The 15,379-nt window shown below is 36.4% G+C and overlaps 1 protein-coding gene across 8 annotated transcripts in view; it reads right to left on the reverse strand.

Annotated features, from left to right (window-relative positions):
* Positions 1-1,082: 1,082 nt before the first annotated feature.
* The window catches only part of LOC129763359 (hemicentin-2), a 459,584-nt gene continuing 445,287 nt past the window's right edge, over positions 1,083-15,379 (reverse strand). For 7 of the 8 annotated variants that reach the window (XM_055762336.1, XM_055762341.1, XM_055762332.1 and 4 more), the window contains one exon: positions 1,083-1,935. In XM_055762336.1, coding sequence (XP_055618311.1) covers positions 1,862-1,935 — 74 coding nt within the window. In that variant the 3' untranslated portion in view covers positions 1,083-1,861. The remainder of the gene's footprint in view (positions 1,936-15,379) is intronic. The other variant, XM_055762340.1, reaches the window with a different exon arrangement.

The raw sequence follows: 15,379 nt of genomic DNA on the forward strand, positions 1-15,379 counted from the left end.
AAGCGGACTTTCGTCAGTTGCCGGGCCTGTTGTTCTTCTCCGCAGAGGACAAATTCAGCGTTCCGGAGGAGATTCGCAAGCAGAAACTATCCAAGTTTGCCAAAAAGTACATGGTGTGGCAAGCGATCTGCTCTTGCGGAAAGCGGAGCGCCCTCTTCGTGATGACCGGCACGGTTAACGGGCAGGTTTACCTTAAGGAGTGCCTACAGAAGCGCTTACTACCACTATTGTAGCAGCACGAGGGCCCGACCATCTTCTGGCCGGATCTCGCTTCGTGCCACTATTCAAAGGACGTGTTGGAGTGGTACGAAGCCAACGGGGTCACCTTCGTGCCAAAGAAAATGAACCCGCCCAACGCGCCGGAGCTTCGCCCAATAGAGAAATATTGGGCGATTATGAAGCAGGCCCTCCGGAAGAACCTAAAAGTTGTCAAATCGGAGGCGGACTTCTAGAGAAAATGGATTTCTGTTCGAAAAAAACTACAACCTGACGTTGTACAGAACCTTATGGACGGGGTAAAGAGGAAGGTGCGAGCATACGGGCTTGGGCTCGAAGTATGAATAAAAAGAAAATGCCAAAAGTTGTTTAATAATTTTTATTTTACTGTCTAAAATTTTCAAAAGGATCGGTCTACTGGGCGAATTTCTACAGCGTTTTTTCCCTGATGCAATTTGATGTGACACACCCTTTACGAAATATGTTGGGCCATTTGTCGTTTTTGTTTTGTTCAGCGGTGGGTGGAAAATGAACTCACCCCGCTTATCAGCAGGTCGGAGGTCGAGGTGTTAATAGCTTTCGTCGCGTCAACCAAGTCCACCAATAAAACCGAATGTTGATTGCGCTTTTAACCTTCCGGCAGCAGATAAGGTTATGACGAAAGTCTGGCTACAATATCCACTCGTTGGTCTGATCAGTCTCGTGCTGATACGGGCGCAAGACCGTAAACATTTATTCGACCCCACTTCGAGAGGGGGGAACTAAATGCTCCACGGTGTCGTTGTACCAATTACGGGATGTGATAAACTGGAAATTCAATCAAGAACAAACGCCATCAGCGGTCATTTTTAATTTCTTACTCGAAAAACCATGGCTTTTATTTCATTAAACGAAATTTTGATTGTTGACATCCATTCATTCCATTGATGATTTTCGTGACTGTGTCGATTTTTTATATAAAAAATATCAGCGACTAAACTAATATCGTTTTACCTACATTTTTGTATCTTTTACCTTCACGAGAGTGCCATTTGCACTATGCGTGTTTTTGTAATGGGTTTTTTTCTGTTTTCTTAAACATTATTTTACATCAATCTCGCCTGGATTTGAACCTCTCCGCCATTAACAAATATTTATACAGTAACTTGCTTCTCGATAAACCATCTTTGATTTCGCTAGACTAAAAATAAATCTACTCAAATATAAATAGTGTTTGTTTTAGGTTTCAGTTGGTTTGTTTTGTTTTTACTTTGCGCGTTCTCCTGTCGTGTTTTGCTCATCGCTCATAAGCGACAAGTTTTGATCATCTCGCTTCACAATCTATTGTTTGTTACAGAATAATTAAGAATAATCTTCTAATTTTTTTTTCGTCGCTTTAATTTACTGTGCTTTCACACCTCAATATCCTATCGTTTCCTCAAAATACGCAATTCCCGTTTGACTCTTGTCCTATCTCAATGCTTAAAATGCTTCATTCTGGAATTTCACCCGCACAACAATGCGTTTGCGCGCTCTCCGCCACTTAAGTGTTACTGTTTTCGTTTAATGTATTCTTATTTTACACATACACAACTCACACTCAGTTTCCCCTCAGCACGTTGGTACTCTGCATACGCCCTCGCACTCATTTGCACCACTGTCACTGTTAGGCCCCGGTAAGGGTTGTGAACTCGATGTCACCACCGCGCGGAAGAATTAGGTCCGGATCTGTAATATAGACTGCAACAGGTGAGTGGGTGTGTTTGTGTTTGTATATTTGTGCGAGAGATATGAAGAAAAAAAAAAGATAAGAAGAAGAATTAGAAGAAGAAGGAGGAGGATCCCGAAAGGGAGAAAGATAAGTTAGTATTGATATAATGCATTTATTGTTTAAAACGAAGGAAATTAGCGCCAGGAGCCCATCCAATTGATTTTGGTTGTTCCGGTGGATGGAAAACATCGGTACAATCGGTGCTTAGCCAATGCAGTACAAGATATATAGAGTAATGCGGGGCAAAGGTGCGCACCTAACTGTTGTTGTCCAATAATCCTTGGAATAAAAGCAAATAAAAATCCGTTAGCTTACCAAATTGTAACTATATGTATTACCTTCGAAACGTAGTACAAGCATTTCTCAAGATGTGTTTGTAATTGGACAAATACCTATTTTAATACAAAAACAAATGCGCACCTTTGCCCCATAGTGGGGGCAAAGGTGCGCACCGTATGGGGCAAGGGTGCGCACTTATTGAATTGAACTTCTGAGATAACTTATACCAAAAATAAATGCTTTATCATCACAAGCGGGAGAAGCATCATTACTAGAGAGTGTAGGCACCATCCAGTAGGCAGGAGGGGGTGTTCTGTGTTTTTTTTATGGGTGGAGAAGAATGGGTGTTATAGTCGAACATACCACGTGGAAATTTTTGGGAGGAAGGAGACTGACAATATAAGATATCCGAAAATGTCCAACATTTGAAACAGAATTCGTTTTTATTAACAAACTAGCTAACCCAGCGAACTTCGTCTCACCCACAGTTGATATATTGGTATAAATCATTTCGAGCACTCAAGTTCCCACAGAAATTATTTTGATGTACGTAATTTATACTCGCGGTATATAATTTCATTTTTGACATATAAACCTGATGCAGACTAAGACGCATCAGTCCTGATACTTACTGTTAAAATCCGTTTCTCCGCTCTTAAGTTAAATAGTGAGGAACGGACACCAGATCAGTTTTATTTATATAGTTTATAAATAAATAGTTACCTTCACTTGATCATTGTTGTTGTTGAAAAAAAACAATATTTATTTGAAGTTTATTATTAAAACATAAACATAAACGAAACATAACCGTTATTAAAAATGGTGCATGGTGAAAATAAAAACATTTTTCATTTGAAATTCATTTCGAATTATTTTTAAGCAATTGTTTATTTTTATCTGTCATCTTGGATTTCGGTTCTGAGGATTCCGACGCTTTGCCTTGGAGCGCTGATACTACGTTGTACTATTGTGGGGTTCGAAGAGACAGACGATGGTTCCTCATGAAACTAGAATCAAAATCTCTTCCTGCCTGTTTTGCAACTTGGTTGAATTCGTGCTGGAGGTTGTTGGCTTCCGTAGAATCAAACACCAGAGGCCGTAAATCTTTGAGAGTCATACTGCTCAGACTGCTCACTCGTAAATACCTATCTGAACCGCCCGTAGAAATGTCAATAAAAGAAGATTCGAATCTTAAATCACTTTCTGATATGAGCCTCTTCCTCAGAGCTGATTCAGAAATATCGAGGTCTGCCGCAATCCGACGCTTCAAGAATCCCTCCCAAAGCCTCTGTTGGGCCATTTGAGCATTTCTGGAGTGCATTTCTTCAAATCAGCTTCCTTCTTGTGGGTCCCGTTGAAAATGTAGTTGAAAACATTTTTAAAAAATTTTCAGAGAAAAACTCTGGTGCGAACTTTCGCACCACAGCCACTGCGCACCTTTGCCCCGCAAGCAAATTTTTGAACTAATCAAAGTTTTAAAAAAAGCTCTTGAACTTTTTCACAAAAACGAATACGCACTATCATCTATCATAGAGTGAAGGTTTCCTTGACAGTGTAGTTTCGAACTTTCCAGTTATTTTAGGTAAGTAAATCGTCATCTCCAAAACTGAAAAAAATAGGTCAAGAAAACTCTTTTACCTCATAACATTTTGCCACTTTCATGAAATGTATCTTTTTTATATGTGTGAGCTGCTGGTGTAATAATGTATCAAACGACTATACTGTTGTCGAAATTTTATGCTCGTTTGCTTCAAAATGGCCAATGCGTACCTTTGCCCCGCACTACTCTATGGTGTACAAAATATATTTCTATATTTTTTGCGTTCTGTTAATTATTCTTAAGCGGTGTTTTAGATAACGGTATATTCTACAAAGCAAACACTTATTTACACTTTCAGATTTTATACATTCTCCACAAATGTCACACATTTTGTACTCTAAAAAAGTAAGTAAATTAAACGCACATTAGCATCAACCGCATGCCTTTTGAAGCTTTGAGCTCCACGCCGTTAAACATAGTTCCCACAAATTATACCATTCAGCAGAGCGGCAACAAAAAATCCGAAATCGATTGTGTCGGTGACAAACATAGCTTTCAAATGAAAAACAAAGGTTTCACCGTTGGAAAATTCTTCCTCGCCAACCGGCTTACAATGTGTTGTACTATGATGTCACTTTCAATTCGAAAACTATGTAAGAAGTTGTGTAAACTGAACGATCGATCGGAATTTTATCAACCAATAAGCCCAAAAACACTGTTCATACGTTGGGCTCCAATGCGCTTTCCATTCACCCCGCACCAAGAGCGTTTGCACCGTAGCAGTGTCGGTCCCAGCTCCCAGAAATACTTATTGTATAAATAGAAAATAGTCAGAAATTCAACTAGAAAGTTGCCACATTTTTTTTGTTATCCCATCTGTTTATTTTTATAATTAGGCTCATCTAGCAATTCGGCTATAACAGATCCGAATTTACCGTGTACATTTTTTTCATGTTTTGTATTACACAGTGGCAATTTAGGCGTAAGAATACTCCTATCTCATCGGTACACATTTTTATCTATTACACATTAGCCGTTTAGGCGTTAGAGTATTCCTATTCTATCGATACACAACACATGTCGCATTTTTCGGCGTAAGAATATTCCTATTGTTCGAATGTTCACAGCTGGACACAGCGGGACTGTTGATATGAGGCTTCCATTGCTGTGTTTATAAATAGCATCAATTACCGATGAAGCAGATCGATCATATGTGAAGTGAGAGGCTGGAATCACCATCACATGATGATTGATGCATGGACGCAGTAGCTAGAATAACACAAAGATGGTCAGTTGAGTGCCCTGAGTTATAAGGCCATGATTGTTCGCTTAGTACCGTCACGCAACCAATTAGGCTACGAAGAACCCCGGTTGTCACATTGTCACAAATCGCATATAGGGGAACCGCGTGTAATACGGACAGTGGGGGTAATATGGACAGGTGGTTGATTTGTATAGTTACATTTTGAATTTGAAATTTCTGTTAATGAAAATACCTTCTACGTGTTATTCTATAATATTTAAGCCACCCTATGGCAATGAATACTGATCAAAAGTGGAAAAGGGAAACAAAAACCGGAAATCGTACATGATTCAGCGTGTGGATGTAATTTTAGCTGCTTCGATATTAAGCATTTTGAGTGGTTTAATATCAAAATTCAATTCGCTGACAATTACATTTCGGTTTGTGAGTTAACAGAGAAGTGAATTTAAATTATTGAAAAATATGGTATTTGTATTTTCTTATTTTGTAACTTTAAACTGAAAGTCAGTCAGCGCTTTCCTACCAAAAAGTTTAACTTTCAGTTCAACTTATTAGGTGGCTTATTATTATTAATTATAAAAAAATTATGCATAGAATGAACGCATAAAGATTGGTTGAACATCATATCAAAACCTAAAGTCTCAAGTTTTAGAATATTTTGAGAAACCTCTTTTTTGTCAACTAATTCAATAGCAATTCTAATCAGCCCTATTATCCTGCTTTCGTTTAATTGTTACATTGACGAAAAAAAAATTATTCAAATTTTTTACATTGGCTTCAAATTAGTTTTCAAAACTGTCTCTCGATTTGCGATTCAATTATTATTTATTGAACAATTAATCATCATAGAAGATGAGGAAATTGTTCATTCAAAAAACAATATCTCTTTATTGAAAAGGAACATCGTAATAATCAAATGGAAACTGGTTGATAAGGCTAATTGGGTTGGCTATTGAATTAGTTGGGAAAAAATTGCGTTAATCCATCAAATCTTTGAAAAAATAGAATTTGAATTTGAATTTTTTTAACAGTCCAAAACTTGAATGTTCAAGCTTTAAAATGTAGTACATCTCATGTTTATGCGTTTATTCTATATACAAGAAAGTGTTTAGTTTGCAAAGAAAAAAAAAGGGCAATTGCTTTGCGGGCAACTCAATCAATAGATAAATGTTTATGTAATACATTGTTACAACTCAATTGAATTAATTTGAGAAGAATGTTTAAAAAAGGCAAAACTGTTCTGCGATAATTGGTTCATTGAATACCAAAATGCCTGATGAATGAAGTTAGGAGAAATTATATATAATATTATATATAAGTAGGTACTTCATTTGAAATGTTGTAATGTATAAATAATAAATGGTTTTCAACAAATATATCATGGTTCATTTGTAGTTCAAATATCAAAAAGCACAGCTGTTGTTTTTCAGACAGATTACCGCAGGTCCCTTTATACAACCATTACATGCCAAACCGATAGAGTTGTTCTCAGATTTTCGTGAAAGGTGGTAGAGCAAATGATGTTGGTTTGTCTGATTTAGGGTGTTTTCAGGTAACTAGTAAACGAAAATCGATTATTCTTCATATATTTGGGTTTGTCGAAAAGCCCCAAGTCTCTAGTGGCTAATAATACTATAAGGCGTTCAAGTTATTCTTTTTTTTTTGTTTTTGGCCCACTTACGGACAAACTATGATCATGGTCTATCCAAAAAATGATCATGGTTTGTCCGGTTTTAGAAATCACCATTTTTGAATGAAGAATTTCGAATTTTCAAGTAGATGTTGCATTTCTCCTTGCTTGAGTTTACTGTCATCATATTAATCAATTCATAATTTAGGCTTTCTTCAAAATATTGCCCTTTCTTGAGTATTCTAAAGGTGAACATCACTCAACACAAAGAAACTTTATTTCCGAATTGAGGTCATCGAGGTGCTTTCATTACATTATTTAGATATATAAATCTGATACAAATGGTGTGCAACCACGATGATGGCAATATTTGTAAGTGATATGTAGAAGAAGTGTTATAATCCAGAAAAGGTCTGAATACGTACCAAATAATCATCTGGTGATTGATTAAAAGTTATCTGAAATGAGAGGCGTATAGAAGGAGGCCAATAGAAGGTGGACTATAACGTCCATAAAGACCATATAAGACCTTTAAAACATGTGAATCTGTAAAAATATCCTATAAAACTACTGTTAATCATGAAAAAAACAATCTTAGTTATGTGTTTGGAAATATTTGAATATCTAATTTGACACAGGTGCGCTGAACTAGAGCATTCAGAAAAGTGAACAAACCAAGATCATAGTTTCGACTGGACCAATCAGCATCTTTTACCCTAGATTTGGTCCCCAACGCACTAAAATATTATACAGCCATTCCATGCCAAACCGATATATAGGTTCTCAGATTTTCGTCAAAAGTGGAAATTTTGTTCCTTATCGCAAAACATTAGACCCGTATTTTTTTATTATTTTCAGTAGGGTGACCATTTCCATTTTAGGGTTGTCCGAAAAATCAACTTTTTCCTCTTATTTCCAAAAGTGACTTGTCAAAATTTTCAAATTTCAAAAATTCATAACTTTTGATCGACTGCACCGATTCAGATGATCGACACATAAAATTAAAGCCAATTAGATGATCTTTTTGAAAAATACAAAAATTGCAAAAAATGGATTTTGATTTCGTAATTATTTAATGTGTTATTTTATATTATTTTATTTACATTTTTTCTTGAAAGCCGAGTTTTTTTCACATAACATATCCAAAACTCAGAGATGTGTTATTTTTCGTATTAAAGTTATAATTTTTCAAAAGTTAACATGTTTTCAGTCTTCGTTTAATATTTCTATGCGACTAGACTGGATGTATGCGGTTAGAAATCAGTTAATTGGCAAATGTGTCATTTTTTCAGAAAAGGCTAGCTGATTGGTTTTAACTGTGTTATACTGACCGATCTGACATTTGTTTACCATTGCTATCGCGTAACTAGTACGAATCTGGGCCATGCGAATAGAATCAAATTGGTTGTCAAAAAGAATCCAATTGAAATGTCAATAATCAGGAAGGGAAAGTTTCTTATCTTAAAATAAACCACATAGAGAAAGTATTGTTATGAAAGGCAGAAATAATCTAATTAAATTAAATGAATGAACTACATTTTATCATCAATTAATGCGAGCGTTTGAAATCATGAAAGCACAACTGACATTTTGATAGATTTTCAGAAATTAGTTTTGGTATTTTCAGAAATTTCAATATTATTGACTTCAAAACTTCTCTAAACTTTATTGTAATTCAATTTTACTTCTCGCCAAATGTTTTTAGGTTAGAATTGTATTATTTGAACCTTTTTCCTTTCTAAAAAATACGAATTACCCAAATTACAACCTTTATTTCAATTCTATTTCGGTCACAAAAGGTTAATAACAAAGCCCGAGTAACGAAAACGTTTGCTCTTCTTATATGAGAAACGTTTGACAGCATGGGAAAAACAGACAGCATGGGGAAAAAAGCTGCAAGATTTATTTTTTCAAGCAAAATGTACTTGAAAAATAGATTCAGATAGATTCAAAAACTACTAATCATTGGTAATATTTAGCAAAAAACTTGTCATATACACTATGTTTTTGGGAGAGTGTATGATTAGCGATTATGAAGAGCACGAGGAATTGCTCTGTTTACACAAACGAGAGCGTGAAGTGTAAACCAGAATAACATCGGTTTACAATGTCGTGCAATCCGGAATAAGGTTGTACTCACTCCATATTGTTTTCACGTGTAGTGTATTTTGGAATAAGGCCCATATACTTTTACAGTTCACGGTGAAATAATTTTCAGAATGCCTTGGGACATTCGATCGTGAACATGAACGGGGAAATAATTTGACGTCTATATTCTACACTCTTTTCACGTTCACGTTCACCGAAGTCGGTGAACTATGGTGAATTCACCAATATCTCGATTCCACGGTGGAAATTCAGATTCGTAGTGAAATATTGAATTAATCCATTTTTACCAATATGAATTGTGTTTAAGTATGTTTTTCCACTAGAAAATGTTTCTTCCTATCGTTTCAACGGTAACGGTATTGAATTAAAGAGACTTTAAACTCAGAGAGTTCATTCGTCTCTATCGTTTCAAGATGTTTTCCCCGCGTTTTATATATGGACTGATGAATTATTAACAAAAAAGAGTTCACGTTAACGAGAATTCTAAGAGATTTTAATACATGGCAACTCTGGTTCTGAGTTGACAAATTAGGCTAAATAGACTAACGTTGGTCATTTTCCACATTTACAGCACTAAATGAGAAAAGAAAAGCATTTCAGCACTTCATTGCATTTCTGTGCATACCTACTCGAATTTATTCGTTCGATTCGATTTACTCGCACCTGATTCGCAATAGAATGAACAATAATTGTGCTCCTCTGCTACATTGGTTGCTTAGTTGTTACAGCCCGAGTAGGTAAGCACATAACAAATGTATGGGAAAATGAAATTATAAATTGAAAATGTTCGATCTGAAAATTGCTTATCCTGTGAAATGCGCTCATCTGAAGTTGACGTTGATTGGAGTTCAATGAAAAAATTGTAGTGAATGTACATCAGCTATCATTTTTAGCTTATTCTGCACCAATTTTTGAGAGACCTCGAAAAATATTCATAAATCAGTGAATCAACAATCAAGTGTTCGGATAGCATCTGCGATGCGATGCGTGGTGCGTTGAGGGTTTCCTCTTTTCCAACTTTCACTTGTCTTCCACGGTGATGGCTAGTACCACTGCATGTAACTGACAGGACCGAACATGAAACCCCATACGGGCGGAAACAAACAATTCACAACACAACTTCCCCCCCCCGAAAGCGTTTCAAGCTCGAACTCAAACTTTCGCGTGTTCTCCGGCTCATATCCAGATTCTGTTTTATCAACTCAGCTAATTGTCATCGCTCCCATGTCACACCATCGGAAATTTTGGTTTTGTTGATCACAGGCTCAAAGATACAAGGGTTCGTGTCAGCACCGTTAGTACCGAAATTCCCCCTGCTCCTCGTCGCTGTCGTCGGAGATGAGTGTGTTTTTGGATGTGTATGTGGAAGGAGAGATGGTCCCAACCAAATCAGTGCGAGATGCATGAGATGACATCCTTTGCCCAGCTTCCCCTGACGACTGTTTGTGTTTGATCTGGAGCCGTATTAGCCGGAGATAAGTCCCGCGCGGGATGGGTCTTGTTTGGCCATGTTCAGCATCAGCGTTATCGCAGCCTGAGTGACTGACTGACTGACTGACTGACACATGTACTAACAATTTTCGGAGCCGGAGCCGGTGTGGCATCTGACAATGAGAGAGCCCTGGAACGACAACGGCGGCAGCAAACGAGATGTAATGATCATGTTGTATTCATGGTAGCAAGTCATCGAACCCTCCCTCAGAGCGCTGAGGTACACTCTGTGCTGCACGAGGGCCTCCTCGTTTTGGTCCTTCCGGGGTGGAAAAAGGTATGCGCTGTTGAATGGTTCAAAAGAGCAGAGCTACGAGGAAATCCACTTCACAGACCGTCGTCTTACGTGACGTGACTGGGGAGAGAAAAAAATTAGAGCAAAATTTACATACAAATGGTTAGTTTCGACGTCAAGAATCTTTCCTGCAACGGGCGGCCTTACGGAGAGTGTTTTAGTTAGTAATTTGAAAGTGATTGCGAATTCTGTCGAACCTGGGAATGTTTCGACAACCAACAGTGGAATTACCTGTGCCGGTGCCCTGATAGGAATAGTGATTTGATTCTATGAATTGGGAAGTGACAATATTGAACGCCATACACAGGCAATATCCGTATTTGAATTTGACGTTGAGAATCGAAATAGAACATTCTATCGACAAAAAATAGAATAAGATTAATCTCTAACTTCAAGAGATGCGACAATTTACGGTCATTTATATTCATATTAACTTCAAAAATTTTCCCTGCCTCACTTTACGTTCTCCAAGCAAGGATTGCAACTCCAATGGCAACCAAGAGAACCGAAAACAGCAACAGCAAGAGCAAAATGAAATCGTCCTAAAAATGCAGATTTTAAAAACTTGTATTTTTGATTCCAATGGAAGTGTGTATTCCGTTTGGGTTGGAGGAAATATGAGTTTTTCACAGCAATTGGGAATATTTTTACTCAAGCGTAACTTTTGAAAAGGGCGTATCGATTTTAGTAAGAGAAATCTTTGATAATTTATATCTCAAAAACTATGAGTCGTACCGAAATAGTGTCTTAGAAAGAGTTATAGATGGTTGAATATGAAAAAAATGTACACTGAGAAAAAAATTAGTACTCTTTTTTTTATTTACTAAATAAAAATTCAATTTGCAATATCCAAAATACATATTTTTTAATTTTTTCATACAAAATAGAAGTCATGCAGAAAATTTAAAAAATGGGCCCAAGATGGTAAAACTATTTTTGACGAACTTTGTGGAACATCGAATTTTTAGGAATTTTCGAATTTTTGTATGTTAACAATTATTTTTAGCCACAAATTATGAATTCTGATGTGATTTAAAACAAAAAAGGTGAAATATTTCTTATTTATTGTCTTTTTTATAATACATAATCCCTTTTAATATGTTTGTCGTGTTATAACGTCATGTTCATGAAATTTTATGAATTTGCTTATAATTTCCAACAAATTATCCAAATACATCATCATGGTTCATTTTTTCAAGCGTAACTTTTAAAAAGGGCGTATCGATTTGGGTAAGAGAAATCTTTGATAATTTATATCTCAAAAAATATGAGTCGTACCGAAATAGTGCGTTAGAAAGAGTTATAGAGTATTGTTGGCCTAATTTGAAAAAAATACACTGAGAAGAAAAATTAGTACTCTTTTTTTATTTACAAAATAAAATTTCAATTTTCGATATAAATAAATATGTGTTTTTTTTATATTTTTTTCAATATTTTCATATAAAATAGAAGTCATGTAGAAAATTTAATAATGGGCCCAAGATGGTAATACTATTTTTGAATAACTTTGTGGAACATCGAATTTTCGAATCTTCGAGTTTTTGTTAGCAGTCGTTTTTAATCACAAATTATGAATCCTGATGTGATTTAAAAATTGTTGGAAATTATAAGAAAATTCATAAAATTTCATGAACATGACGGTATAACACGACAAACATATTGAAAGAGATTATATACTATAAAACAGATTATAAATTAGAAATATTTTTTTTAAATATCTCGAGAATGGTTGCATTTAGAAGGAGATTGATTATAACCTTTTTTGTTTTAAATCACATCAGGATTCATAATTTGTGTTAACATTCATAATGATTGTTAACATACAAAAATTCGAAGTTTCGAAAATTCCTAAAAAAATCGATGTTCCATAAAGTTCGTCAAAAATAGTTTTACCTTCTTGGGCCCATTTTTTCAAATTGTCTGCATGACTTCTATTTTGTATGAAAAAAATAAAAAAAAAATTTAAAAATATGTATTTTGGATATTGCAAATTGAATTTTTATTTTGTAAATAAAAAAAGAGTACTAATTTTTTTTCTCAGTGTACATTTTTTTCATATTCAACCATCAATAGTCTATAAATCTTTCTAAGACACTATTTCGGTACGACTCATAGTTTTTGAGATATAAATTATCAAAGATTTCTCTTACTCAAATCGATACGCCCTTTTCAAAAGTTACGCTTGAGTCAAAAAATTCCCAATTGCTGTGGAAAACTCATATTTCCTCTAACCCAAACGGAATACACACTTTCATTCGAATCATAAATACTCATGTTTTGTCATTTGTCGATTTCATTTGGAATTACTCAAAAGTAGTCGAGGGCGTTGGATGAAATGACCTAGATCGCAGAAGTGAAAACGCGAGTAGCACCAAGGCTCAAATCAAACAAAAATCCTACACAAATTCTCACTCCCGATAACGAGGTGTTCATTGTGCTATTATTGTTGCCACGCTGCTACTACACCACTGCGCTCGCATTATGCTCCCATCCGGCATGGTTAAGCATGAAGTGTGAAAAGAACCACACCCCGTACGAATGTGAAAACTGCCTCTTTATGGGCGAGATGCGCGGTTTCGACTCAGGGTGGTTCCAATTTCTCCCCGGATGGTTTCCTCCATCAGCCCGACGGATGCAAATTTGGAGAACCACCCGCAGTCATAGCCACCCGTAGCTGGAAGAGAGCTGAATTTAATAAACTTCAGTCTGTATCGTTCCATCTAAGCGCGGGGGTGTATTTGCCCGTCTTGAATTGGACCAATGTATGTGGATAAACTAAGTTTGCCGGCGGTCCTTTTCCAGTTTCGCCCAAAAATAGGAGGCTTCCTCCATGCCAATAGACACCGGATTGTGCATTCCAAAACCATGCCGGCAGTGGGCGGAAGAAGGTCAAAGTTTTCAATGACACGATAGTATCTGAGTTCTGGTACTTCTGGCAGTTTGGCATAAACTTCTAAACACCAGTGACAAGATGTTGGTGGATGTTGGCCATCATTGTCATCATCATCTCCACTATCCCGTCGCGATGCGGTGCTTTGCGAAACTTCTTCAATCGAACCTTTCTGGCTTCCATTGGAATTGTTGAGGATTATTAACAAACTTTAGCACTGTGATGTGTGGTTTCCAGCTCGCTTTGAGCGCTTGCTCGGAGCTGACTTTGTTCCGCTGGATGGTCGCTGCGCGGTTTGAGGCCAGTGGAGGTGCCGATTGATGGGTGTGAGGCGTTTAGTGGGATGGTTGCAATTTGGATTGCTTTTGTTTAAAAGTTTTAATCACCAGTTCGAGATTGTTTTGAACGAGTGAGCTAAATTGAGAGGTATTAGTGTAACTGTGTCAAATAATATTTTTCATATGTTCATCTATACCAGCGGCACACAACCTTTTTTTTTCATAGGGGTCACAAACACCTGTTACTCATGGTGTCGCGGGCCATAAAAAAATAAATAAATAATGAAAGGTGATGTTTAAGACACGACCACATCGTTAACACAGAACAACGAAATCATCGTCGGCGAGAACAAACATCAAAGAAATTTCAATAATAAAACTGTTTGATACAAATACTTGATAGCAATTACAAGGGCCGATGAAAGAAAACATTCGATGAGTGAGGAGTGCGAACGTTTCGCGAAGCAATTTGACCAGATTGTCAAACTAATTCCATGCATTAACATGTACTGTTGGTGGCTCGCTGTCTGGAGCACCGAAACTGAAATTATGTATTTTTAGGATATCAAAGTAGGTTTACAGTATCTCTCAGTACAATTACATCTCCAACGCAGAACGAAATATCTCAGAAGACGCAATACAGCAACAGAAAACCCAAACCGGATTTATTGTGTAGTGGCGGAGCAGGCGAGACCAATAGCGTCGAAACAAATTTTCACCTACAGTTTTCCACCGAAGAACACAACTGACAATGCTGAAAATTACCTTACGTCACTTTTAACCCAGAAACAATAATTGAAATCACGACAATTAAATAATCGATTGAAATTAATCACAAAATTCGCGATTTTTTAGTCATCCAACTAGCGACCGGACGGCAGCAACGCTTCCAAATGGTATTTCTCAAGGCCGAGTTGTTTAGTTTGATTTTTGAATTTGACCTTTTCCAAGGCTAGAGACGAATTAACTGAGAAAGGAGAAAGCTTTGTAGCATACAGGTTATTTGAAATTCCGTTCCTCCATAAAACATTCCCTTTTCCACCAGCACATTGACCCCAATCTCAATTTCGTCTTCTTACTTACATCCTGAACAAACACAAACACTCTTTCCGCATATCTGATTAACGCCTCATAGAATATCACAGTGAAACTATAACTAAATAATAAACTAACTATGACTTCTATAAGACCACCCTGATTATGTTTCGTTGCAACACAAACAGTTAGAATTCCAACAAGATACATTCATACACTGTAGAATGCTGAGAATAAATTATATTTAACGTCAATTTCGTTCAAAAGAGTTGTTTGTTTATTTATTGTGCTTCAATATGATTATTTCAGCTGTCCAGTTTCTATAACCCCATTTCAAAATTCAAAAGTATTATCAATGAAAAATTCAAAAATAATGCCTGATTTACATGCCAATAATTAGCAACCTTGCCATTTCGGCTAATAACCTGGAAAATTCGTGTTGGCATACTATTTACCAAATTTTGCTGAACAAATTTCTCAATATTTCTCCATTATTTCGAAATTGCGACCTTGAGCGAAGCAGTCAGTCCAAAATAAATTTTTTGGTCCTTAATCCATTGCTTAGTTTCCTTGCTGGTATGAATAGTAGCATTTTTTTCTGT

This window comes from Toxorhynchites rutilus, chromosome 1 (assembly GCF_029784135.1).
Source record: "Toxorhynchites rutilus septentrionalis strain SRP chromosome 1, ASM2978413v1, whole genome shotgun sequence".
NCBI lineage: Eukaryota > Metazoa > Arthropoda > Insecta > Diptera > Culicidae > Toxorhynchites > Toxorhynchites rutilus.